Source organism: Marmota marmota, unplaced genomic scaffold (assembly GCF_001458135.2).
Source record: "Marmota marmota marmota unplaced genomic scaffold, marMar, whole genome shotgun sequence".
In the NCBI taxonomy this organism is placed as follows: Eukaryota; Metazoa; Chordata; class Mammalia; order Rodentia; family Sciuridae; genus Marmota; species Marmota marmota.
Window position 1 is genome coordinate 2,785,687 of NW_026000174.1, and position 27,367 is coordinate 2,813,053.

A 27,367-nucleotide genomic window follows, 5' to 3' on the forward strand; every position below is an offset into this window, starting at 1 on the left:
ACTTTCCTATCCTCTACTATCCCCTATCCCCTCCCCTCCCATCTTCTCTCTCTACCCCATCTACTGTAATTCATTACTCCCCCTTGTTTTTTTTTCCCCTTTCCCCTCACTTCCTCTTGTATGTAATTTTGTATAACGATGAGGGTCTCCTTCCTTTTCCATGCAATTTCCCTTCTCTCTCCCTTTCCCTCCCACCTCTCATCCCTGTTTAATGTTAATCTTCTTCTCATGCTCTTCGTCCCTACTCTGTTCTTAGTTATTCTCCTTATATCAAAGAAGACATTGGCATTTGTTTTTTAGGGATTGGCTAGCTTCACTTAGCATAATCTGCTCTAATGCCATCCAAACTCAACGTTTTTTAACTGCCAAAAACTATCTCATAATCAACAAAGAGCCTGCAGCAATAAATGATATTTGCAAATTCCAGGAAAGAATAAGAGAATAAAAGCAAATTAGAAATCTATTCTAGTTTTTCTGTATGTTAATAGAGGCCTGTCTTCTAAAGGGCTGTGTATTTTACAGATTCCCCTGAAACGTTAACAGGAGACACAGGAGGGCATAGTAGCTTCTTTCCTGCTCTCCCCTGCTATTGGCTACTCCTTACCTCAGTAATATAATCCCATCTCATTGAGCCCCATTACTGTCAGGTGTTAGTAGGAACAACAATCCTTGCCTCCCAGGCTTGTGCTGCAGCATTTGTAAATGTTCCCAGTAGGTACAAAATTAATGTTGATTTCTTTCTTACTTACTTTGTAAATGTGACATAAAGTAATAATAACATGACTTACCTGAGGCCAAAGATTAGGACCCCAAGGAACCAAGACCAGGCCTGAGGTATTTTATCTAACACCTTACTACTTCATCATTTTTTTCTGTGTTGAAAACTATGCAGAGTTGAGCAAATAGTGCATTATGATGGTACTGTTAGGGAACAGACATATGAGGACGGTGGGAACACGAGGTTAAGAGAATAATTCTGTAAAATGGGCCCACTGTGCTGACCCCCACATGCTTTATTTTCCAAAAAGCAATTTACCTGCAGCCCTGCCTGGCCTCAGTGGACAGGATATGTTACATTCCTCAGCAAACTACCTGTTCACTAAAGGAGAAATGCAGGCCCAAAATAATGTTGATAAGAGGAACCCAAGTTACCCCAAAGGAAGAGACTTTTGTGACTAGATCCTGAAACTCTGGGAGATAAAGATAGTTCCTCCTAACCATAAAATCTGTAAGAATGTATGGTTAAGAATCCAATTAGAACCAGTCAGCATGGGCTAAGGTGACCTAGAGTTGCCATGACAGTGGGGAATTTTTTTTTTTTTGTCACCCTTTCATCAGTCAAAAATCAAGAGGTGGACCTGGGTGGGACTCTCTGGAAACTTCTCTGGGATCCCCAATAAAACTAGAGTGCAGGTGATGCATATTGTCCCTCTCCTCTCTGAAAGGACCCACTGTCTTCCTTGAGAGTGTTCCCTTTACTTTTTCCTATCCCTTCAATAAACTCATTCTTGTTACTCTGAATGACATGTCTGAAATCTTTCTGACTTGGTTGCAAGAATCAGGGTTTGAAGAGGTGGTCTTCACAGTGCCTCAGCTTCTCAGAAGGCCCCAGCTCCATAACAGTATCAAAAAGGCACAGACTTTGGGTGATACATTTTGCATATGTTTTGTGTTATTACTAGGATTCTGATGAATAACTAACTACACAGGGAAGGGGTTCCAACAATGCCACCAGAAGAATGAGTTTGACCTTTTATAGTTGACACCCAATAAATGTTTGTGGTATTGAATTTAATACAATGGATCTGCAGATCAGCAGGTTCTAGAGAGTGAAAAGGAAAACAAATAATAATTGTGTCAAGACCAGGGAAACCAGAATATGAAGTTGCTCTGTTAACCATGATATGAAATTCTGTTTCTTAGAGGGAAACTGACATTCATTTCTTTGGCAAACATTTCTAAAGTTCCAATTTAAATGTATCAAGAGGCTACTTTATGACTGACACTGTACAGGTACGTGTATATGCTCACACGGACTGAGTGAGACTGATTTAGTGATGACAGCTTCATTTTACTGATGAGCAACCGAAACCCAGAGAAGTAAGGTAAGTTTGCAAAGTGAATAAGGATTGGATCTGAAATTCGATATCGAGTCTATCTAGCTCCCAATCTGTGTTCTTGCAATGATTCTATGGATATCTGTTGGATCTGTTCCATGGATTGCTAGATTATAGACATAGAATTGAAGAATTTTAGAGGTTATCTGATCTATTTCTTTCATTTTGGGAATGAGGAAACATGTTCGTAGAGGTCTAGTAACCTTCTGAAATTCACATGTCTAGATATAGTGGTGAAAAACTTCTACTGCTCTGTCCTAACTGATCCATTCCCACAATTAGGGAAGGGGAGAAAAGAAATGCCATCTATTTAGAAATCTCTTTCTCGAGTAGATTTGGTATTTACAGGGCTACATTAAGGGAACCTTGGAAATCAATGGAAGTAAAGGATGTGGTCCTTACACTTGTAAGGTTTCAAGTCTACTTGGGGAAAACCACCCCATTAGCAAGAGGAAGGCAGAGAAAGGGGAAGGCCAGAAGGCTCTCTGCTGCTCTCTGGCTCTGTGATCCAGCCATTCCGGGCTTGCTTATCCTGTGGTTTTCCTCATTCCTACACTAATGTCTCTGTTAGAACCCATTTTACTGTACTTTTATCCTGATCTGCCTAAATCAGAAAACCCTTCAGGTTTAGACACAAAGTTGTATTCTTTGTGCCCAATATGCCCAGCATAATACCTGACACAAAGCAGAATTCTTAAAGTCCATGCAGGGTCAAGGTAATTGTCAATAAAATCCAGGAAGCCCTGCCCACTCCCACTAATGGCACCACCTGGACAGACAACACTGTCCGTACCTTTAAGCCTTACTCCAAAGATAGGAGCGCTTCACATCCACTGTTATATGGGAAGGTCAGGAGGAAAGGGGACCTCCAGCAGGCAGGGAAAGGGACATATACCCAGTGCCTTTGTAATGTCCCATGTCCCCCCTCAGAGGGAAACAAAGGGGAAACAGGATGGGCCGTCCAGAGTGCAGGAAATCAGCCATGGTGGTTCAGTGTGTTTAAATAATCCAAATGTCCTCAAGAGAGAAAGTAAAACCCAAGATGGACTGTAGGTGACCAACCACTGTCCCAGTGATTGATCTATAGGCACCCATCTCCCACTTCAGTTATACTACCCTGAGGACATTTCAGACTGCAGTGTGACTCTTCAGTTCCTCCAGGCATGGCAGGGACCTCACTGCAATCTCTCAGGGCTCTGCCTCTCTAGGTGCTTGGCTTGTAGATTATTTCTTAGACCTACTTCCTGGTCTTCTTAGAACTGCTCTCTCCTGCAATGCTGCTGGTTTTAGAAGGCTGCTGCAGGGCTTTAAAATAACCTCTGTGGGTTTTTGGAGGACAGGTTCCCTTCCTGCCAAAAAATGTGTGGAATGGTGCTTTTCCTCGGCAACAGCAAGTCTTTGTTACAGAGTTGAAAGTACATGTCCCTCTTCTGAGCCCGCTGCAGTCATTTGCCTAATGTCACTGACCCTGTTTTAATTAAGTCCTCTTTTTGTGTTGGACTTGGTGCCAAGAAGCCTAAAGGAACACTATTTCAATGGGTTTTGTTGTTGGGTCTTTTTTTTTTTCCTAATTCTATTTTAGGAAATTTCTAAGGGTCACTCCTCTGCAGGCTGAGATAAGGCCTAAGAGTCTTTTTCTCAAGAAATAACATTCCCTTAAGTGAACATTATCTTTGTTTTTCTTTCTCATGTAACTAAATTCTGAAATTCAAGAGAAGTTTTCTGACTCCTGATGGAAACTGGAGATAGTGATGTAATTTACCAGCCTTCCTTGGGAGGAAACTTCACCTGCACTTGCCCTTATGAAATTCCAACAGACTTTGAGTTTAAAGGAATGTACAGACATTCCTTTGAATGACTTTTACTAGTGGCTACTATGTTAGTAGTGCATATTAGCTTTCTAGGGATGCTGTAACAAGTAACCACAAACTGGGTGGCTTGGAACAACAGAAGTGCATTCTATCACAGTTTTGGAGGCTAGAAGTCTGAAAGTGAGATGTCAGAAGGGCCAGGAACTCTCTGAAACCTTTAGGGAAGTTCTTCCTACCTCTTCTATCTTATGCTATCTTCTGGCAATTCTTGGCATCCCATTCCTTGTAGGTACATTGCCACCATTTGTACCTCCACATCACATGGTCATCGTCTCCCTGTATGCCTATATCTTCATCTTGTAAAGATGACAGTACTATTGAATTAGAACTCAACCTAAAAACCTCATCTTAATTTGATTACTCTGCAAAGACCCTATTTCCAAATAAGATCACAGGTACTTGAAGTAAGAATGTCAACTGATTTTTTTGAAGGCAGGAGGGACAATTCAAATGGCTTTGTACCTAAGAAGTAGGTAGACTGTAGTGTGACTTTTCAGTTCTTCCAAGGAACTGGAGTCCTATGTTAAATACGTTCACGGAAACACCTTGGAATTTTATTATAAACCAGTTTATAACTGCAAAAAAGAAGAAAAGGCCCAAATCTGTCTCACTTCAGCACCACAATCTAGACAACACATGGTACCTAAAGCAGATATTGCCTATGGAGTGCCTCTTGTATGCCTGACTCTGTGCTAGGCCTGAGGCTACAGCAGTGAATAAGACAGATGCTCTCCAGGCCTCCTGGAACTTACAGGGTAGTGGGAGGAGATATGTGTTACAGATCTAATCTCCTAAATCTCAATTACTAATTTCCAATGCCTTAGCACTGCTTCCAAGAAGGAATTCATTTCCTTTTCTGTCATTGCCAGAGGTCTGTTGAGGTATTTAATGGCTGCTGGGATGAAAAGGAATGAGAAATCCCTCAAAAGGGGGTGGCCTTTGTTTCTGTTTTAGGCAGAGACCAATGTTTTGTTTTACATATTGAGCATCTCTGAAAGATTTTGTTAAATTATACCAAGGTCAGCTTATGCTGTGGAACAAGCAACCCTGAACTCTCAATGCTTGAAATAAAGTTTACTCTGTGCCTCTACATTATGTACATTTGCTTTCACACAAATGCATGTACACACACACACACACACACACACACGCACGCACATACACACACAACCACCTTCACCACCACCACTATCACTACCAACACCAACGCCAATTTGGGGACTGTACTCTGTGTCATCCTCATTCCAGGGACTAGGCTAATAAAGTAGCCTTATCTGGAATGTACAGGTTGCAATGACAACGAGGAAAAACAAGGGTAGATCACGCAATGGCCCTTAAACACTTCCACCTAGAAGTATCTGGTTGAATTTACTCACATTTTATTAGCCAAAGCCGGTCATGAGGTTGTGTTTCAGTTCAGAAAATCATGGAGCATTCTGTCTTGTGCCTGGAAGAGAGAGCATACGATGTTTTTGGAGGGCAGAGTTAATTACTTCCACATATGATTAGAAAGAAAACTTTCAATCTTATTCCAGGATGAGCATCCCACAACAAATATGCCTTTCAAATGAACTAAGTACATGAAAGAACAGAGTAAATATTCAGCGTGGGTTTTGTTAAGCACGAACGTCTTCCCTTCCCTCCCTGCACTTACCCTTAAGTGGCCATGCAAGAGAAGCCATGTCCCTTCTCAGGATACCTCCTCTCTGTTTTGTCCAGTGGGCCCTGATGACTATGCATCAGATAACAGAGATGTGCTCTATTTTTAAGGAAGTGCAGAACGAAAATCCAAACTTGAGGAAAGCCATAAATCAGATGCTATGGTTCTACTAGGCAGCTTTTCATCGGTGTGACCAAAAATACTGACACAAACAACTTGGAGGAGAAATGGTTTATTTTGGCTCATGGTTTCAGAGGTTTTAGTTAATGGTTGGCTGATTTCACTGCTCTGGGCCTGAGGTGAGGCAGAACATTATGAAAGAAGGGCATGGCAGAGAAAGCTGTTCAGCTTATGGCAGCTGAGAAACAGAGAGAGAGAGAGAAGAGAGAGGGAGGGGGTACAGAGGGTGAGAGAGAGGAAAGGAGAGATGGAGGAAGAGGAGGAGGAGGAGAAGAAGAAATATATATAGATATATATTCCCCTCAAGTTTTAAAATTGCTCTTCCGAGGTAAACAGGAAAAACTTGGGAGAAGTCATCAGAACCTAAATTACTTTTGTCTTTGTACTGTTTCAGTTAGTAGCTATTAACAGTGAGATTCCTATGAGTGCCTCTATCCCAGATGCCCATCTTTGCAGCCCCAGGAGTTCTAGTTACTCAGAGGAGCCACCAGCCTTGAAGAGTACTCAGGCTGCATCTGCTTCCCACAGGATATCCAGCACCTGGGGATCCCCAGGCAGCCTAAAATTTACTCCAAAGCTGGAGATATCTCTGGGCTCAAAGCCAGGCGTGGGCCTTTTGGAGCGTCCCACCTCCCTGCTTCCCTTCATGCCTCCAGCAGGATGGTAACATCACACTTAAAATGAGTCACACAGCTGTCAAAGACAGGGCCCCTCCAGGCATTATTCATTCCCAGGGTTTTGGCTCCTTCTCAAGGACAGAAGGTTGAAACAGACCCAGCTACAGAACACAGAGTGCCTCTTGGCACTTAAGTTAGTACCCCAAACATCTGGACAGGACTACCAAGGAAACCAGAGCAGCACCATGTGCTCAGAGAGTCTCACATTAGCACTGCTGCTCAGACTTACCATATTGGACAGGGTCAGACAAATATTAAATTTCATAAGTCTGTAAGGTTTTGTATTGGGTGGAGGTTTGCAAACTGCCTCAACTTATCCTCGCAGTCATTCTGTGATGAATAACACATTGTCCTTATTTTACTGATAAGAAAACTAAGGCCCAGAGAGGTGAAATGACTTGCCCCATATCGCACACCTAATGGGGTCATATTTCTGAGATCCAAGAGATCCATGTGTGGATCTCAGTTCCCCCTTTATGATGCTGCCTCTTCATCTCATCTGTAGAACAATGATGTTGCACTGCATAAGCAGAGTGATGATGTACCCAAAGGGTCTGCCAGGGTCCTTGCAACAGAGACACTCAAAAAAGTTTATTGACCAAATCAATGAATGTGGATCTTTTTTGATTTGTTTTCTCTTTCAAGCTGTCCTTGACCTCATTCTCATTGAGTATGAGCTCTTGCAGCCAAAGTAGAGAACTTTTAGTCCCAACTGTGTATCACTAATGGCCCTTTTTAATTTCTAAAGGCCCTTTTTATTTTCCCCCCATTCACTGACCCATATAATGAAAGATTTTCTGCCTGCCACACTTTATGACCACCTTCCTCTTTTACCAGTAAAAGCCACATATAAAGGTCAGTCATGTCTTCTGCATTGATGAGGTAGCATTCTAGTTAAAATACTAATTTATAATTAGATACTATGAGCCAGGTGCCTTGATGAACATATTGTCAGCCTTTGAACCAGGATGATCTGACTCTTGATCACACTATTAAATCCTACACTAAGTCAGCAACACAAAGAGCTACCTACCATTTGTTGAGTTTTCATCATGTGCCAGCAGACACTATAATACATGCATCACCTTATTTAATCATTATAGCAAAGGTAAGAAGTAGGTGATGTTCCTTCTTCCAATCTACACTGAAATGAAGGATTGTCATCCAGGGCATGTGCATTTAACCCCGCATCTATGCTTCCTTCCCTTTGACATTTTTTCTAAAATTTCACTTGAGTGGCTTGCAACTTCTTTGCTTGTCAGTATTTTATATTATTGTAAATAGATTGAAAATCCCCACTCCAAGCTCTGTGTGTTTGTGTTCTCAGAGTGGAACTATGCAGAACCAGGAGGGAGTACTCCTGAGGCACCTAAATGTTCTTTCTGAGACCACTGAGAAGGAATGCAGAGGGGTGAGTTTCTGTACTCTTCAGCTGACCAGAACTTCAGTTGTAGGTTTAGGTGCACTTTGAGAAGTGGTAAAAAATCTCTTAATATATCTCAAAAGGTGATACTTTTGAAGGAAGATAAAGATATAATTCAGAGCATGAAATTATAGATACAAAAAAAAGACTCTTCTGAAATTTTTAGTAGCTCAAGTTTAAATGTTTAAAAAAAGTTCCTTTCAAGTATTCCATTCTCCCCCTTGCTCTTATTAACAAAGATGGCTTATTTTAATGTACTAGATAATTTCAGCAATCACACTTTTCCTGTGTTTACAATGAAGCACACTAAAGCTTTGCTAAAGTCTAAAATAGGTCATAGATCTTAACTTCTCAATATGTGACCTTTTTTCTGAGCATCTTACTGAGTCTCTATCTGGGCTCTGGTCATAGAAAAAATGTTGAGAATCAAGGTTGTTTGGCTGAGAGATATTTCTAGAACAGGTCCAAATTAAGAGCATCCAGAAACCAGAAGTACATCCAAGGACTGGCTACTGATGATTAAGTGACTTTCCCAAGGTCGGTCTGGAGGTCATCAGTGAGCCTGGGGCTGAGACCCTTTTCTTCTAACTTAAAATAATTGGCTTCCTTGTTAGTGTAGGAGAGCAAATCTAATTTACTATATCTTCATATTTCTTAGTTGGGATGGATCCCTGTAAGCACAGACAGATTAACAAAAGAAAAAATTAAGAATATGTATACCTCTGGGAGAAACCCAGAGAATGAGTAATTCTCAAAGATCTTGGCTTTTGAGTTCAGACTTCTATATCATTTTGCACTGAAACATAGAAAGAAGATTGTTGGACAGCCAATAATGGTGAGGTAACTAAGAAACAAAGGTAAGGCTGTGACATGGGTTAAATTGATGTCACCTTTATTAATAAGAACTTCCAGTGATTTAGAATCATCATCTTCCTGATACAGAGATGACCTTCTTGCAAATGAGACTTCTTTTGTAGATGTAAATTTATCTTTAAACAAAATAATTTTTACTTGTTTTCAGAATTTCTCCTTGTGTTTGCAGTTTCTCAAAATAAATAGCTGGAAATAATCCTCAGTAGCATATTTTGGGGTGGCAGAGTCTGGTCTCCTATAGTCTGTCTATATGAGACCAAGGTCCAGCCACTCACTCACTGCTTGAAAGTCAGTACTTGAGAGCTGACAGTTGATAAGAAGGAAATCCATTTATTTACCTTAGGTCCTAAGAAGATGGGATGAGCTATCATCCTCAAAGCTCCATCTTGGAAAACTCAGGTACATGAAAGGGGCTCATTCCATCTTTGTAGGGTGTAGGGATTAACAGGTAGGAAACCTACATGTTGGGGGGAGTCTTCCTCAACCACAGTGTGTCTCCTTTTCTCTTCTTCTCTGACTAGAGAATTGCAATGGACCTTGACCTCTGGGAGCTATTTTGTATAGTTCTTTAGAGAGACCTATTATTTTCTCCAAGTTAAACCTCATAGCAGTTGACATGCTTTGTGTTAGTTTATGTACAGAACTAAGGAATAAGGAGGGGCATTACATATTCTGATGTAATCTGAGGGTCACCAGATGTACTGGGTTCTGTAAATCTAAAGAAAGATTATTTAGCATTTTACATCTTCATTATTTAAATGCAGCTTCTCTTTGGGATTGAGAGAAGGAGTAACCGTGCAAAGGACAACCCACAAAGGAGTGCCCCACTGGTACACAGTCATGGATATTTGGGGTACCATATTCTTGATGTCCTACATTAGCATTATCCTGTGTGACTATGCTCTAGATGAACTGACAGGGAAGAAATATTAAAGCCACATCTATGGGTGAAAAACAAACTCATATGAGAGGTGTCTCTAGCAAGACCTCCTCAAGTTATACCTCAGAGTGGCAGCTGAAAAGACCTGGCCTAAGAGTTCTTTAAAAGGTTTTAGGTTTATAGGTTCAACTTGGCTCGTTTATCCTACTGACACCACTACCCCTACTTAAACTTCAGAAAACTTATGTGTAACTATTATTTTCATCCAGGGAAATCCTTGAGGCTCGTTATTATCCACTCAGTATAATTTGACAAACTTAAGCTTCATAGAGATCATCTTTAGATACAAGTTCCAATCCAATGCTTAGTTTTTGTCTTAACTGATACGTCATTTCAAAATGGCCTTGCAAATGCCTGTAAAAGGGAAGGGAAAAAATCTTTTCTGCTATGCATCTTGTGTTCCGAAGCTGAGGACCTATAAATTAGACTGACCAGAGACAAATTAACAAGAGAAAAACAAAAAATATGTCCATTCTGCATTGGAGCATTCATGAGTACCCAAAGGGGTGGATAGAATTTGGGATTTAATACTATTCTAGATCAAAACAAAGGAAAGGGGAGTTGGGGCTTTGGAAGGACAGGGATTTTAAAGAGGTGTCCAGAAAAAGTATGGCAACGAGTTCTGTTGTGCAGATTTAAATCAGTGCCTTCTTCACTGATAAGAGTCCTTCTTTTGATACAGGAGAGAGAGGTATTTGGTCAAATGGAAATTTTCTTATGAATGTAAATTTCCTTTACAAAAATAAAACTGTGCCCAATTTTTAGAGGTTTCCCACATCCCTGATTGATGCAAAGTAACAGTTTGTTGGGAGCCATGTATGAGCCGTGTGTGAACTGGGCAATGTTTGATCCATTAAGGAAGGGAAGCCGCTTTTCCAGGAACTCCTAGGTGAAATTCCCCGGTTCAAGAAAGCCCAGATCATGCTGGCATCCTGACCTAGCCCACAGCTCCAAGTTCAAACACAGCTGCCGGAGATGGGCATAACCTGCCAAGCACCAGCAACCTGTTTATCTCCACTCCCATCCTGTCCCTGCTGAAGGAGATCCCTATCCATCCCCTTTGGTCTGTACCAATATAAATAAAGCAAGGGCAGGCCTTTTCTTTGTTGGAAGTCGGACCCCTCTGGTCAGCTCAACCTGTCACACCCCTGCTCTGCAAATATATAATTCTTGCCTTTTTATTTCTTGATATATTACTTTCATAACTTATTTCAGAACCAGCCCATCTCTCCAATGGGTACTTACTCCCTCGCCCATGCAGGACTAAAGAGGCATGCTTTGGGGTGGCAGACTCAGGTACCCTTCACCTACAGCTTGCTCTCAAACCTTATGAGTTAAGTTAAGTCAAATGTCTACACTGCTCCCTTCAATGTAGTGCATAACACCTTTTTTAATCAGCTTTTTTGTCACTATGACCAAAAGGCCTGAAAAAAAAAAAATTAGAGGAGGAAAAGTTTATTTGTTGCTCATGGTTTCTGAGACACAGTCCATAGTTGACTGACTCTATTCCTCCAGGCTTAAGGTGAGGTAGAACATCACAGCGAATGGGTGTGGAAGAGGAAAGCTGCTCAGGAAATGGCAATCAGGGAGAAGAATGAGAGCTCCACTTACCAGAGACACTGAAAGCGTGCCTCCAGTGACCTATCTCCTCCGGCCACACCCTACCTGCCTACAGTTACTGCCTAGTAAATCCATTTTGGTGGATTAATCTACTGATTAGATCATACCTCTCAAAGTCTAATCATTTCATCCCTGAAAATTCTTGTGTTGTCTCATTAACTTCTGGGGGACACTCTAAATCATACAGGGCCCTGAACCCCACATCTTGAATGTTTTCCTTTGCCTTTGCCCATCCACCATCCTCCAGGTGTTCATTTCCCTGCTACAAGATAGCATTGCATTGTAGCATTGCATGTAACTTGGAGCACATAACAGGTTAGCACATAACAAGATAGCATAGCATTGTCCAGCACCACCCAGCATTAGCCAGCACAGTGCACATGACCTCTGAGTCGGATACAAGATAATACCCCTGCAAATTGCCTTTGCTCTGACTCTGATCTGACTTTATTCAACACTTTTCATCTTTATCCCTCAACCATTGTCATTATTAATTTATTTGCCTCTCCATTTATTAAAAAATTTGTCTTGCACATCTGTTATTGACTAACCCTGGTGTTACAGTGATGTACACTATCAAAAATAAGTGCAGACCTTGCCTTCATGAAGCTTCTGGTCTAATTGGGGTGTGAAGGTATATTACCTGAGTAGCCACATAAATAAATGTTGTAAGTTTGCATATGTAGAAATGAGGAACTTGGAGCACATAACAAGGAGCCTCTACTTTGGTTTGGCATTATCAAAAGAACATGTAACAATTAACTAAAGAAGAGTGAGAAGAGGCAGCTGTACCAGACAGAAAGATAGTATATGAACTGCCCTGAGGTAGAAAGAACATGGCACATGAAGGACTGGAAAGAAGGCCAGTGTGGCTGACCAGCAGAGAATGGGAGGAATGAGCCTTTGCTTTGTCTTGCCTTTGAGTCACAGTGGTGGAAGATTAGATCATTAATTTTTCAGATGTCCTAAGTATGAACTCTACACATGTCAGGTAGACAGTTAAATACAAAGATCTAGAGAAAGGGCTCTAAAACTAAGAACGATTTTATTCTCCCAGGGTACATTTGCTAATATCTGGAGACATTTTTAGTTGTCACAACAGAATGTGAGGTGCTACTGGCATCTAGTGAGTAGAGGCCAGGGATGCCACAAAACATTCTACAATGCACATGACAGCTCCACTCCTCAAAGCAAAGAATTGCCCAACCCAAAATATCATTAGTGCCAAAGGTAAGAAATCCTAGTTTTCAGATATCTGAGAATCATTGGCCAAATGCATTGACATTGATGAGATCACATAAAGAGAGAATAACAGTAAGAAGGAAATGTCTCTCCTGATCAGCAGTAATCAACATCTCTGCTCAGTTCTTTCAGATTCCAGCTGCAATAGTTCGGGGGTTTGTTTTTGTTTTTTCCCCAGTCCCCCTGTATATGCAGAGTTCAACAGTCAGTGACTTGGGAAGATTTAATACACATATTTATGAGCTCATCCCCTCTGCAGCTCCTTCCTCTTCAGCATTTTCCCCCTGCACTTCCTGGCTGTTATTCTACCCAAGCTCTATTCTCTGATACTTCAACCTAGTAAAACCTTCACTTTCTGCTGCCCTAAGTTTCTTGAAGATTGAACTGCCCTCAGGCAAAGAGCTGCAAATTCACAAATTTCAAAAGGTGTAATTCTTTCTTTCAAAAGAAAGCTAACCTACATTTAGCTAACCTCCATTGCCATAAACACACACACACACACACACACACACACACTTCATAACATAACAATAATATAATTGTTTAGTAATAAAAATTTTATAATTGTTATGTGCAGGAAGATTATTCTATATAAGCTACTATGTCACTACCAGAAGCCAGAAGTCTTGTCATTATTTTTAGGACAATAGAGACTTGGGCATGTTTAATGGTTGATGACAGATCAGTGGGACATCAACTAGAGTGAGTGAGAGAGAAAGGAAGCCCCCCACACACACACACACACAAAAAAAATACTTATATCCTCTTACTACTGATCCCAGGGCAGAAGACTCATATCCACATACTTTAGGTCTAAACATTTAATGTTCTAAACCAAGCTAATAAGCTATTAAATAAAATATGTTCTACTAACTTATATTTAGAAACATACCTTCTTGATGGGCTGGAAGGCCAAGTTTGAATTTGGCCAGTGATGCAGAGAAAACTATCCAATGACTAGAACCCCATCCCATTTCCATCCCTGTTCCATACCCCACTTCAGAGACCTCATGCACATGAGTCTTGATATCTCAACCTACATATCCAAGTTCTAGTCATAGCTCCAAGTCTAGGAGTCCAACCACTGCAGTGTGATCTGTACTCAGGAGGAGGGACCTGGGGAGGAGAACCACAGTTTCTGAAGCATCCTTAGGGTCATACAGTCTGTGAATTCTGGGGTCCTGGATAACTGGTATAGAGGGAGAGAAAAAGGTGCAGACTCTGGAAAACATAGGCTGGGGGGGACACATTCCTTGGCCCCATGGGCTCTAGCCCCCATGGAGAAGAATAATAGGAGGAGGGCAAGAATAAGACCTTCCAAATTTGGGGCTTTGGGAAGGGATCACTTTTACCCAGGTTTATGTGCAAAATTAAGTGATGCAATGATACCTAGCACTCATGATCTTTGCTTTGTTCCAAGTCTGACTGCCTGGTTTCTCTGTGTATATGTGTTTGTTTCCCTAGCGGGCTGTTTATCACCATTCATGACAAAGGCCATCTTGCAACAATGTTGAACTCTTGGCCAGAAGACAATATCAAGGTATGATCTTATTTTCATTGCTATTGCTCTAATGTTGGGTGAATCCTTTCAACTTGCCATCAGTCATTTCCGCCTATAAAGTGGGGATTATGATGCAGAAGGATACATACTGCACACCTTTCTCAAGACCAGACCAGAGACCTGTTATAGCAAAACCACAGAGCAGAGATTTACATTAACAAGGCACCCATATGAAATTGCCTATCATCATTGTCACCACCATCATCATCATCCAGAATATATATTCATCATATCTGCTAAATATATAGTGCCAATTTCCGTAATGAATACGGGGGAAATCAGACCCTATTTTCAAGTAGCTGCCATGCCATAAAGGAAATAAAATATACACACTGTTTTAGTCAGCTTTTTCGCTGCTGTAACTAAAAGACCCAACCAGCACAATTGTAGATGAAGAAAAGTTTATTTGAGGGCTCACAGTTTTAGAGTTCTTAGTCCATAGAAGGCTGGCTCTATTCCTCAGGGCTCAAGGTGAGGATGAACATCATGGAGGAAGAGTGTGGCAGAAGGAAGCAGTCCACATGGTGATCAGGAAGCAGAGAGAGATGTCTCCACTTTCCATTTACAAATATATACCATACCCCAAAGACATGCCCCCAATTCCCATCTCCTCCAGCCATACCCTACCACTTTAGTTACCACTCATTAAATCCCATCAGGGGGATTATTTCACTGATTGGGTTAAGACTCTTCCAACCCAATCATTTGTCCTCTGAACCTTCTTTCATTGTCTCACATGTGAGCTTTTGGAGGATGCCTGAGATCCAAACCACAACACACACCAAAGACTAGCAAGGCAGAACTTGACCAGAGAAAATTAAAGTCTACAGGAAGAACTGAGGGTAGACAAAGAGACTACTTTTAGCTCAGGGGAAGTCTTGGATGACTTCAAGAGGAAAAAGACAGTAGAAGAGGTCCTTGAGTTTAGACCAGTCAGGCATTGTAGACTGGGGTATAGCTGAGGATCTTCTACACAAAGCTTCTAGTGAGCAGTGTTTTCCCTCTCGGTTCATGGACCCCAGGTGTGCACGACAGTAGGGCTATATATACAGAATGACAAAGCAAACCTGGAACTTCTTCCTGGAGTACCAATTTTAATAATAAAAAAAAACTTAGGGAGAAAACATTTTTATATAACAAACAGGATAGAATATGGAATGCAACTGTTATGTTAATTTTTTAACATAAAACATATACAACTTTGCAGAAATTTATTAGCCTCTGGCTAAATCTCCAGATCTCCTCCTACCATAAGGATTTCTATGGACAAGTTTGAGGGTCTCTACCATCAATGGTCATTGTCACTTCTGAAAACAACATGAGTGAAACAAAATGCAAAACATCTTCTGGCTGCCTAGTGAGAGTATATCTGGTACATGATCCACGAAGCACTGGAGCTAACCAAGTGTGGTACAAGCAGTCCTTAGGGCCAAGGCTCACACCACCCTGCCTCCACTGGGAGGCTGTGACACTCCAACATTATTTTCTCTCCAGGGCCTCCCTCCTCCCTCTATCCCTGCCAGTTTGCCTTCTACAAAAGGCACCAAATACAGCTTCTTTCTCCTACCTGTCTTTGTGTTCCACCCACTTCTGACCCTCTCTGGGAAGTGTTAGCATGCAGAACCACAGCAGGTAGGGGGATGGTGGAGCAGGACTTCTGTGTGCATGTGATTTGCCCTGTGCTTCTCTTTCCTGCCTATCTGCTTAGACTCCAGTTATATGTAGGCCTTGGCCTTTCAGGTTTGGGTCTCAGTCCCAGGGAATCAATTTTCCAGAGCATGTCTAGGATGAAGCTATCATAAAATCTTGAGAACATTGAGAAGAGCCAGTTCACTCGAAGGGGAACAAACTCCAGGCTAACCTGAGTAGGCATTGCTGAGGGCCTGCAAGCTAATCTTTTTCACGTTCCTGGACAGTGCAACCATGGGAAACCTTGGACATAGTAGGCAATCAGGAAATGCTTGCTGAGTTGAATGAACTCAGTCAACAACTGTGTTGAGCAACTTCCATGTATCAGGCACTGTGCCAGGAACAGCAGAGGGGTCCCCATTAATAAACAGTGTACTTTTTTGTAAATTACAAGTAAACAGAAGAAGGAAAAGCTCCCCCCCATGCACACCAACTTAAGCAGAAATAAAAAGGCACCCATTCCTTTAGGCTGGCACTGGGATGGATTTCAGGTTTCAGTTGCTTCGTTTCATAGGGCACAATTTGTAAAAATGTTACCAGGGCCATGCTGCGAGAGATGCAAAATAAGAAAAGCATGAACTCTGTCCCCAAAATGCTTTATATTAAGGTTGGAAAACCATAATATGAATTCAAAATAGAAACTTAGGGGGCTGGGGTTGTAGCTCATGGGTAGAGCACTTGCCTAGTATGTGTGAGGCACTGGGTTTGATCCTCGGCACCACATTAAAAATAAACGAATAAAATAAAGTTATTTCGTTCATCTACAACTAAAAATATTTTAAAGAAAGAAAGAAAAAGAAACTTAGGAGCCAAATATCCACTGAATTCACTGAACATATTTTGAGACTCTTCTAAATATGGAGTGCTAATTACCAGAAGATGGAGACATGATTTTAGAGGAAGAGAAATGGAGGCTTTGGGATCACCCTAGAAGAAGTGGGACTCAAACAAGCCCAGAGAGACATCCATACCCTTAAGAACAGTGTAAGTTATGAGCAGATCTGGGCCAGTGAGAGGCATCTAACTCAGTTGCACTTGGTCATCATTCAATAAACACCTACTCTATAAGAGTTCCTGGGGACTAACCCTAATAATGTGTGTACACATTGAAGGGAACTTGAGTGGACATTGTTATTACCAGAGGTGGCAGATGCAGCTGTAGCACACAGAGCCTAGGGGCCACCGTGGAGGGGTTCTTACCTGGGAATCAGAGGCCACAAATGAGCAGTAGGATACATCAATTTGGTCCTGAATAATAGTTGAAATTTTTGAATTTTTAGACAAACTTTCTTGCAGATTTTGAAATTTTTAAATGACATTTTAGACACATCCAAAATGCTTTTCAATACAGAATTTGAAAACAGGCTAGAATATTCTGTGGAATTCAGCTATATAGTGAGTAGAGAAGGCTTTCAAAGTCATTCCCCTTTTCAAGTTTTTTTCCCATTTATTTATTTATTTATTATTGATTCTTTTTAGTTATATATAACATTAGGATACATTTTTGTATAATCCCAAAAGCATGGAATATAATTTGCTCTAATTCAGTCCCCAGCACATGCCCTCTCCCCGCTGCTCTCTCATCCTGCTTCCCTCCCTCTACTCTACTGATCTTTCTATAGTATATTTATAGTATTTTTAAGTTAATGTCTTATAAATATACTCGATGTTGAGATTCACTGTGCTATATCATGGATGTACATATGAAAGTTCAGTAAGATTCATTCCATTCTTCTTCCCTTTTCCTGTCTCTCCTTCCTCTCCCTCAATCCCCTTTGTCTGTTCTACTGATCTTTCCTCTATTTTGATGGAATCCCTCTCCCTTTTATTTCCTTTCTCACTCTCTCTCTCTCTTTCTTCCTTGCCCCCAACCCCATTTTGGATTAGCTACCATATATCAGAGAAAACATTCAACCTTTGAGTTTTGGGGACTGGCTTATTTTATTTAGCATGATAGTCTGTAGTTCCATCCATTTATCAGCAGATACCATGATTCCATTCTTATCTATGGCTGAGTAATACTCCATTTTTTATATATGTCACATCATTTTTAAATAAGGTTGTTTATTTTTAAAAATATCAAAATCCGTGGATTTCTGGGTCCTCTGAGAAAACCAAAAGCTCTGAATATTGAACCTATAGTTTGACATGTAATCAAGCCCACTATGGCTGATTGGACTGCACCTGACACACACCAGACCCCAACCCTGCCCCACTCACTGGGCTTTTTCTGAATGTTCCTTCTCCCTCTCACAGGGTACCCTTTCAGAGACTCAGAAAGTTCTAAGTCATATAACTTTCTTGTTTCCTGATGTGTTTCTACAGTTGCCTTAAAAAGAGGCAACAGTCTCCCTACCTAGGTAGGGGATCTCTGTTCATTGTCCCTTGCATGGCACTTTGGAGCTCATGTAGGACTTCACCATTTGATCAGATCTTCATAGGCACTGTGATCTGTGTGCAGTATGGACTGCTTCTGAAACCCCCAAGGTGGGTCTTGAAGAACAGAGTGTTTTGTTCAGATGAGCAAGCTGAGGTTAAGTGGTGTGCCCAAGAGAACCTCTAAGCATCAGTGCCCAACCCAGACCTTGCTGCTTAGCAGCCTCTCCCCCAGCTGCAAGCTAGGGAGGAAGAGTTTTTCAAGGTTGAGGTATCTTTGGACCCTGGTGTCACTGACTTCCTGGTGGGAAAGGAGGGCAGATTTGGAGGAGCTTCTGAATCAACATGTAAAGTAAAAAATGACTTTCTGTGATTTCTCAGTGAGAAAGCAGAACTGCAAACATATGTAAGAGAAGTAAACTGTGAGAGAAACAGGGCCAAAGCCCAAGACTGAGGAGTATATGAGGTTTTGTGAGCCCTTCTTGTTTAGGAAGGAGGAGGAAGGCCACAACAGGCCACCCAGAACTGTCCAGCATAAATCAAAACGAGGAGTGAGAATTGCTTTCCTGACTCTTTCCCACAGTGGCCCTTGCCTGGAGCCAGAGAAAAGCTCAGCTAGGAATCATCCTCCTCCCCAACACTTTTCACAGGCTCCTAAATCTCCCCCTCACCCAATCTCAACAGCTTCTGAGAAGAAGGGCTGAGAGGTAGATGGGTAGGGAGCCCAGGAAGCGTCCTCTGCTGCTAGGCACCAACCACAGAGATATTTCAAGCTGGACCAAATTGCTAGGGCCAAGCTTACCTGTCACGCACAGGACAGGCTTGTGTTAAACCCCACTCTGAGCTCAGTGTCAAGAGATTGGGATGTTCCTGGAAATGTCTCTGAGATAGAAATTAGCATATTAGGTAGTGTTCTTGGGTCAATACCCATGGAAGGGAAGGAGGCAAGATAGACCAGAAGGAGAGGCTGGACTGCACTTTGAGAGTGCAAGGAAAACCATGCTGAGCCCAGGAGGAGGCTCTGAACCTAGAACAACCCTGAGCAAGGGAGTGGGCCTTCAGACTCCTGCAATGATAAGTCATTGGTAGCAGGCTATCCTTGGAATGGAGTGTCATGTTGGGCAAGATGGCTTTCTTCACTAGACGAAATTCCTCAAAGTAGACCGACAGCTGAAAATAGCAATGAGGAAAGATCTTTCCATAGGACGATCTTGGGCAGCACATCACCATATCCACCTCACACAGTTTTTTTTTTTTTTATTATACTAAGTAAGTTCTTTACGTAGATTAACCCACTGAATTCTCCTGACAACCTGTGATAGAGGTCATTATTATTATTGCTGCTTTATAGACGTGAAAACTGAGTTAAGTTTTTTGCAAGTAAGGAGTAGAACCAAAATTTGAAACTAAAGTCTATGCATTGTCTATGTTGTGGAGGTGAGGAGAAAGAAAAAGAAGAGGAAGAGGAAAAAAGGAAAGATGAGAGGGAAGAATGAAACAAAAGGAAGAGGAAGGAGAGGGTTGTACACATAGTGTTGCAGGCAGCCCATGACCATAGCTACAAGCCATACAAGCCCCACAGCAAGCAAAGAATCATATCCTCAGGTCAGTCTTGGGTCAATCCCATTGAGTCACTTAAGACTATAGGTCTGAGGTAGGTAGGCAAAGAAAAAAACGCAACATACCACCCCCAAATCTCCAAATCTCCCACTAGTCATCTGAAAAACAAGGAAGTTATGAGTTATAAAACTTCCAAGCAAGGAAAAGGTGATTCTGTCATTCCATAAAATTGCTGCTGGGATTTACAACTGAAAGACGCTCCCCAGGTTTTCCCTAAGCCTTTTGATGATCTACAGAACCCTTGGGAGACAAACCCCATCCAAAACTTAGCAAATAAGAAGTTATCTATTTACTCAACATTAGCTCCATTGTTGTCATGGAAAATGGGGTGTAGCATCTGTTCTCTGAACTTGTAAATCTTCACCAACTCTCAATTTCTGTTCAGTGCAGAAATAACTTTCTGCTCTGTGTTGTATTTATCACATTTTCAACATTTATTGAGTATGTATCACATTATTACTTGTCCCTCAAGAGTTTAGAGGTACTATAAAGGACGAGGAAATGTATATAACTGTAAATTAAGAAGAAGATGAGGGAAAATTCAAAGGGTAAATTGGGCTTAGTCTACAGAAAATTTAAATGTCAGTCTAAGATGTTTAAGTTTTTTTTATAGGAATGGAACTACTGGATATTTGGGGCAAGAATGCGGTATATCTAGATGTGCTTTGGAAAAAATTTAATGAAATGGGGCAGGTACAAGAATGGAGAGAAGAGCTAGAAGACCAATGTGTAGACAACTGAGAGGTGGACAGCAGGTCCACGGAAGAAGCCCTGGTATGAAGACTATGAAACAGAAGTCATAAATATGAAGCAGGTGAAATCAGCAGAACATGGTTGACAAATGGCCACGGTTGACTAATGACAGAGAAAAATCAAAGCCTAGATTGTTTAGAACTTGAGATATGTGGGGAAACAAGAGGGAAGACAGCAGAGTAAAAAAGGTTCAGAAGGAGTAAGAAGGAAAAGAGAATTTGTTTTTTAATTTGTTTGTTTTGGAGTTTATTTGTGGAATTTGAGAAGAACATTGCACCTCCAAGGGGCAGTGCCTAGCAAGTTAGCTACAAGCATCATCTACTTAAGAAACAATAGCAGAAGGCTTTGGGATGGATGAAGATGTCAAGTTTCAAATGCTGTTAAACCCACATGGCCAGACTTTCTTAAAAGTTGCATTTACCACAGTCCCCCTGCCCTTAGTTTCTCTTAAATTCACTCACTTGACAGATAATTATTACATGTTTTTCCTGTGGTAATTCTGAACTACAGAGATTAAAAAACAATTTGAAAACCTAAAGTATAATCTTTGCTCCAAGTGAAAATCATCGTTATAACCATAAGAGCAGTGACCATTTGCTGGTCACCTTTATTTTATTCAAGGCACCAGGTTTAAATGAGACATGTATTATTTCATTTCATCTTTATAACAATATGAAAAGTTAGGTATTATTATTTTACCCATTTTGTGGAAAATTAAAGCTAAGAAAAGTTATCTATTTACTCAAGGTTACATATGGCACATTATCAAGGAGCCTAGATTCAAATACTCAACACCAAAGCCCCTTCCGTAACCTTTAGACTATTTAGTAATATAAGAATAATATGCATTCTAAAAAATGTTAAAATGATGTATTACTCCATTTCCCTAATGGAACCCACCTGAGGATGGGTTATGTATAAAGAAAATAGGTTTATTCATCTCTTTTAGTTTGGGACATTTAAGGGCATGGTTTTGGCATCAGCTCAGCTTGGTGAGGACCCCATGACAGATGGCCTTACAATAACAGGATCATGTGTGGAAGGGAGGGATCACATAAAGAAACAGGAAGCCACAGAGAGTGTGGAGGGACCAGCCTTAGTTTTTTTATAATTCACTCTTATAAACACTGAGATTCCAAAAGAACTACTTTAATCTCCTCAGAGGAGAGTGTCCCCAGTGACCCAAGAGCTTCCCACTAGGCCCCACCTTTAAAGATTCCACCCCCTCTACATTGCCACACTGGGGATCAATCCTCCAACACATGAACCCTTGGGAGACAAACCCCATCCCAGACTTAGCAAATAAGAAATGAAATGTTATCACCATCCAATGTTTACGTAGCACCTCGTGCAGGTCTTGGCATCCAGTAGGTAATTAATAAATATTTGTGAAAGGCAGGCAGGTGACAGAAGTGTGTAATAGATATAACAAGTATTAACTGTTCAGGGGAAAAAGAAAATGCATTATATTTTAATGGAAGGTTTGTGCTTTTAGAAAATAGGGAGAAGGGCCTTCTAGGAAGGAGAAATATAGAAGTCAAGAGAGATATATGGTAAGTGCATCTGGGGAGAGTCTGGGGAGAGTGAGGAGACCACTGGCCAAAGGATGCAACTATATTCAGCTGTATATACAGAGATAAGTTTCAGAAGATATGTTGGGTTCAGGTCATTAAAGAGTTAGATGTTTTTTACTTTATGCTATAGATAGAAGACACTAAAGACCTCTGAGTCTGGAAATGCCACAATGATAGTTTTTGGTACACTGAATCTGATATTGGTTGGCAAGGAGAGATTAGAAGGAAGAAAAGACAAGTGGCAAACAGTCTGTGAAGCTATTGCAGCAAACCAACCATTCCACCATAGGATTGAGGGTGGACAACAGGTGGAGGAGAGGCATCCCCTCAGAGGGGTTGCAGCAGAATGCCCTTGGACACTTCCAGGCTGGGAAGGCACCTCACCATCCCAGGGTTGTAGGGACAATGTCCTGGAGTACCCGAGGTCCTCAGTTTAATTTCATGTCACTCACTGTCCCCTCAGCAGATAGAAAGATTCTGAGAGAATAGGAACCAAAATAAGGAAGGTTTGATTAGGAGAGATGGTAGAAAGATGCTCAGAGTTCCAGCCCTCAGAGGCAGTATAAGGACACAAGCTCCTGCCAGGAGAGCTGCCAAGATGAGGTCAGAGGTGGGCTACAGAGAGGGTGATACTGAGGCGGGATATGACTTTACCAAGAACACAGGTGCTTTCACCCAGTGGAAGGGGGCAGTGATGGAGCCCTGAACCAGGAACCAAAGCCTGATTAGAAGTTTGCCCTGTCAGATACACAAGCAAGATGACCTTGGTGAGATAACCAATGTGAAAACATCCAGCCCAGTGCCTGGCACATGACCGATACCTAACAAATACGAGTAGAACATTAAGCTCTTGAACTTCAGTTTGCTCACCTGTAAAACAGTTAACAGTCTCAGACATTTCTACCTGCCCAGGCCGTTGGGACAGTCAGATGGGATGTGGGCTGTGAGCACTCTCCACAGAGGTCACGGACCAATGTAAGAGGGGACATCATGATTTCCATGGGTCTATTGCACTCTCCCCAACCCTCTTTCCAGAAGTAGAGAAGTGTTTTTTGATATTGCTACAATTCCACCAAAAGGCAGCACCAGCCCTTGTGTACTCTCACCCCTGGAGAGAGAGAACCAAGATGAGAAGATACCATGGACTCTTTGGGTACTGGATCATAAATTATTTCAGGTCAAGAATGGATCTTCATTTCCTTATTCCTGGTGCACTCAACATTGTCACTCCATAGATTAATCTAAACCCTGTGGGTACCATGCTTGGGACCAACCAGGATATTCATAGCTTGAAGCTGGTCCTACATCCTGGTCCAAAGCCAGGTTCCAGTGGAGGGATAGTAAGCTAATCTATAAACAATTTCACTGACACTCTGATAGGTTGTTGTTGGCCTGATTTCACTGTCTGATTTCTGCTTGACTTTCCATTCTTTCCTTTCATGTAAGCGATACCTCCTAGTTCTTCCCCCCACATATTACATCCCCCACCTCTACCCTGTCTCTTTTTATTCTTATTGGTGCGTTATAATTTTATGTAATAGTGGGATTCATTATACCATATTTGTACATGCACATAACAATTTGCTCAGTCTCCTTCCCCAGTACTTCCCTTTCCCTCCCCTCCCCCAATCCATTTACTCTAGTCTCATCTCTCCTCTATTATTATTATTGTTATTATTATTATCATTTTAATTAGTGCATTATCATTTATATATATATGTATACGTGTATATATGCACACACATATATGTGGGATTCATTGTGGTATATTTGTACATGAACCTAGCATAATCTGGCATATTTTATTTCCCAGTACTTCCTCATGCCCTTCCTTCCTCTGCTTCTCTCAATCTCCTTCCTCCACTCTATTGGTCTCCTTTCTATTTCTGTGAGATTACTCCTTTTTATTCCTTCCCCCCACTCTCTAGTTTCCATATATGAGGGGAAATATTCAACACTTCACTGACTCTGGCTTATTTCACTCAGCATGATGTTCTCCAGCTCCATCAATTTATCAGAAAATGCCATAATTTCATTCCTTGTAGCTGAATAAAATTCCATGGTTTATATAGACCACATTTTCTTTATCTGATTGCCTGTTGATGGGCATCTAGGCTGGTTCTGTAACTTAGCTATTGTGAATTGAATTGTTATAAACATGTCTATTCTATGTCTTAACTTGCTTTGCATTAACTGATCACCCCCCACCTGTATCCTCACAATCCCCCCCCAGTCCGAGGTCTGGTATATGTGCCCCCTCACCCACAAAATCCTTATCTATGAGGGGTAAATCTCCCATCTTTTAAACTCTGCAGCCCTTTGTGCTGGTCTGGTGCACTCAGGACTCCCTCCCAAAGTCATCATTGTTAACATCCACATTCCATCTCTCCTTCAGCCCTATAATTCTTTAAAGGCTGAATTCATACATACTTGTTTTTGTAGATGAGCAAACTGAAGCTCCTTCCCCCAGAACATGGCACAGTATCTTAGGCAAAGTACATGTTTCATAAATATGTGTTAAGTGAACAAACAAAAGAACATCCATTCTAATCATATAATAATATTTATCATCACTATCAGTTTCATCCTCATCTGTTAATTTATAGTATGAAACCTTGAACCTGCACTAATACATGGACCTCCCCCAGGTCCATGTGTTTGCAAAACACAAAAGGTAATCCCAATACAGCTCCATATCTTCCTGGTTTCATGTGAAACAGTGATCCTAGGAGACATAACAAGGAGCTCTGTTCTTTGCAAATCAGATTTATCAGAGCCCAGGAGCAGGCCAGGGAGCACTTACATTGGTCTCTAAACCCAGAACTGCAGCAGCAGCTGAACACTTGTTTTTCATTTTCTCCTTTCCTTATGTCCTTCCCTCCCTTTCTCGCCCTCCCCCACCAAGTCTCAGGCTGAGAGCATCTGTTTAGTTTCTTTGAGGGAGAGTGACTAGATGTGGTTTCCCTCCAGCTGTTTCTGAAGCCCCCACCCCAAACCTCAGAATGCAGGGCAGGTGTCTTTCTGTCATTTCGCTTCAGTGGGATTTCTCATCAGCCTGACAGAAAGGAACAGCCACCTGCAGTTGAATGAGGCCTTATTCCAGTTTCAGCCCCTGCAAAGTCAGCAGGCATGCAGTTGTCAAGCCTGACATGCTGGGGCATGGAAATGAGCACTTTGTCACAGGAGGCTCTGGCCCTGATTGATGGCACCTGCTGTGTTTTTCAGGCTGTGGTAGTGACTGATGGAGAACGCATACTGGGCTTGGGAGACCTGGGCTGCTACGGCATGGGCATCCCTGTGGGCAAGCTGGCCCTGTACACCGCGTGTGGAGGGGTGAACCCACAGCAGTGTCTCCCAGTCCTGCTGGACGTCGGCACCAACAACGAGGTAACGGGCTGTCTGGGCCAGGAGCTTGGGGGCCAGAAGGGCACAGAAGGTGGATGTGGGGGGTGCCTTTGCAGGGTGATTCTATCTACATAGCAATGGGCCATTTCTTTCACATCCCCTCCCTTGACCAGAACTCTTCCCCTACACAGTTGTGGAGTGGAGGAACTTCCTCCTCCCTAATTACCCACTCCACTTCTCTCAGCCCTCTCCCACTTCTGGGTCCCTTTGCTCCTTCCTCTACCTCTGTGAAGACTTCTGTGCTCTGCTTGGGTTTCTTTCATCCCTTACTTCCATGATCCTACCCTTTGTATTCCCCATGAGGCCACTCTCTAACCTATTGGTTGAGAGAGCAGCCCATGGAGTTGAAAGTTGGTGTGGTTTTCAGCATTTTCAAATTAAACTGCCTCGGTAGAAGGATTAAAATTCAAAGCACCATCTCCAAGGGTTGAAATGCCTGAACCAGGCAAATGAGTGTTCTGCAAGCAAACCAGTGAAAGAAACTGAGCCAAGCTGTGGATGAGGTTTACCCACAGGATTCCAGGTGGTTTGGGATTGAAGGAGCTCAAACCCCACCAAGCATTTGTCTGCTCGGGGCACAGTAGGACATGGTATTTATACATGTCTATGATTCTCAGCCCTATGTCTGTGTCAGAAAACAAGAAAAAGGCACCCCAAAATTCCTCATCAGAGACATTTATTACCAAGTCTGAGACTGGTGCATATTCATCTTTTAAAATTAAAATCCAGTGGGATGGGGTGATGCACACTTATAATTGCAGCTACTCAGGACCCAGCAACAGTGTGTTGAGTCAGGAGGACCCTAAGTCAGGAGGACCCTGGGCACTTAGCAAGACCCTGACTCAAAATTTAAAAACTACAAAGGGCTGAGGCAGGGTGGCTTAATGGTAGAACATTCCCCTAGCCTGTGCAATTCCCAGTACTATGAATAAATTATATTAATTAATTAAAATTAAAATACAGAAAAGCATTAGAAAATGAAATATGAGTCATATGATCAGTGCTAATCATTTTTTAGATTTTTTGGTATATTTCCTTCCAGTCTTTTTTTTTCCCTAAAAGCACTTATAAAACCAAATTTGAGGTTATATTGCAGGTACAGTTTTTGTATCTTCCCTTTTGAAGCTTAAAGCATGTAAAGAGTTTTCTCTCAGGTCATTAATCACTATTCCACAATGTCACTTGAAAAGCTGACTTATATATCTTTATGTAAGAAATCCCCCCACAGTTGAATATTTACTTAATTCCTAGGTTTTCTGCAGAGATAAGTTGTGCTGATACCCATTTTTTTTCATGTCAGTCTTTGTCCCCATCTGTGATTCTTTTCTCTTAGGATAAATTTCTAGAAACAAAATGTTGTGGCAAATAAAAATGTCACTTTTTAGATTCTTGATTCATATTGTCAAAAAAAAAAAAAAGGTAACACATATGCTTTCTTCGGTGATCTCTCTTCAGAGAGAGACTTTGCTTCTCCAGAAATCATGTTCCCATTTCTAAACATGAATGAGCACTGTAGCTCCTGGAAAGAACAATGCTTCATCAGGTTTTATCCACAGATACCATCAAAGAAGGGAGCACCCGGCAGACCTTGCTTAAGAGCTGGGAAATCATGGAGGTGGGATGAGAAGAGGGAGGGCAAGGGGCATGGGAAACGGACTGGACTGAGAAGCCAGGACCCTGATCCTGGTAAAACTGATGAGCCAGGTAAGTCACAGTATGTCTGTAGACCTGATCCCCTCCCAGAGCACTGAGGACCTAGGTGTTGGTTAGCTCCAGCAGATGTATT

General features: G+C 41.7%; 1 protein-coding gene and 1 long non-coding RNA gene across 4 annotated transcripts in view; one reads left to right on the top strand and one right to left on the bottom strand.

Moving 5' to 3' along the window:
• Nucleotides 1–6,506, bottom strand: part of LOC107135445 — a 12,725-nt gene extending 6,219 nt beyond the window's left edge. Inside the window, exons 1-2 of the long non-coding RNA XR_001502567.2 lie at nucleotides 5,643–6,506; nucleotides 5,365–5,435 (exon numbers count right to left, since the gene is read on the bottom strand). This is a non-coding gene — a long non-coding RNA (uncharacterized LOC107135445). The remainder of the gene's footprint in view (nucleotides 1–5,364; nucleotides 5,436–5,642) is intronic.
• The window catches only part of Me3 (malic enzyme 3), a 200,570-nt gene that overhangs the window by 109,895 nt on the left and 63,308 nt on the right, over nucleotides 1–27,367 (top strand). For all 3 annotated transcript variants that reach the window (XM_048787941.1, XM_048787942.1, XM_048787943.1), the window contains 2 exons: nucleotides 14,068–14,143; nucleotides 25,402–25,563. In XM_048787941.1, the coding sequence (XP_048643898.1) occupies nucleotides 14,068–14,143; nucleotides 25,402–25,563 (238 nt within the window). The remainder of the gene's footprint in view (nucleotides 1–14,067; nucleotides 14,144–25,401; nucleotides 25,564–27,367) is intronic.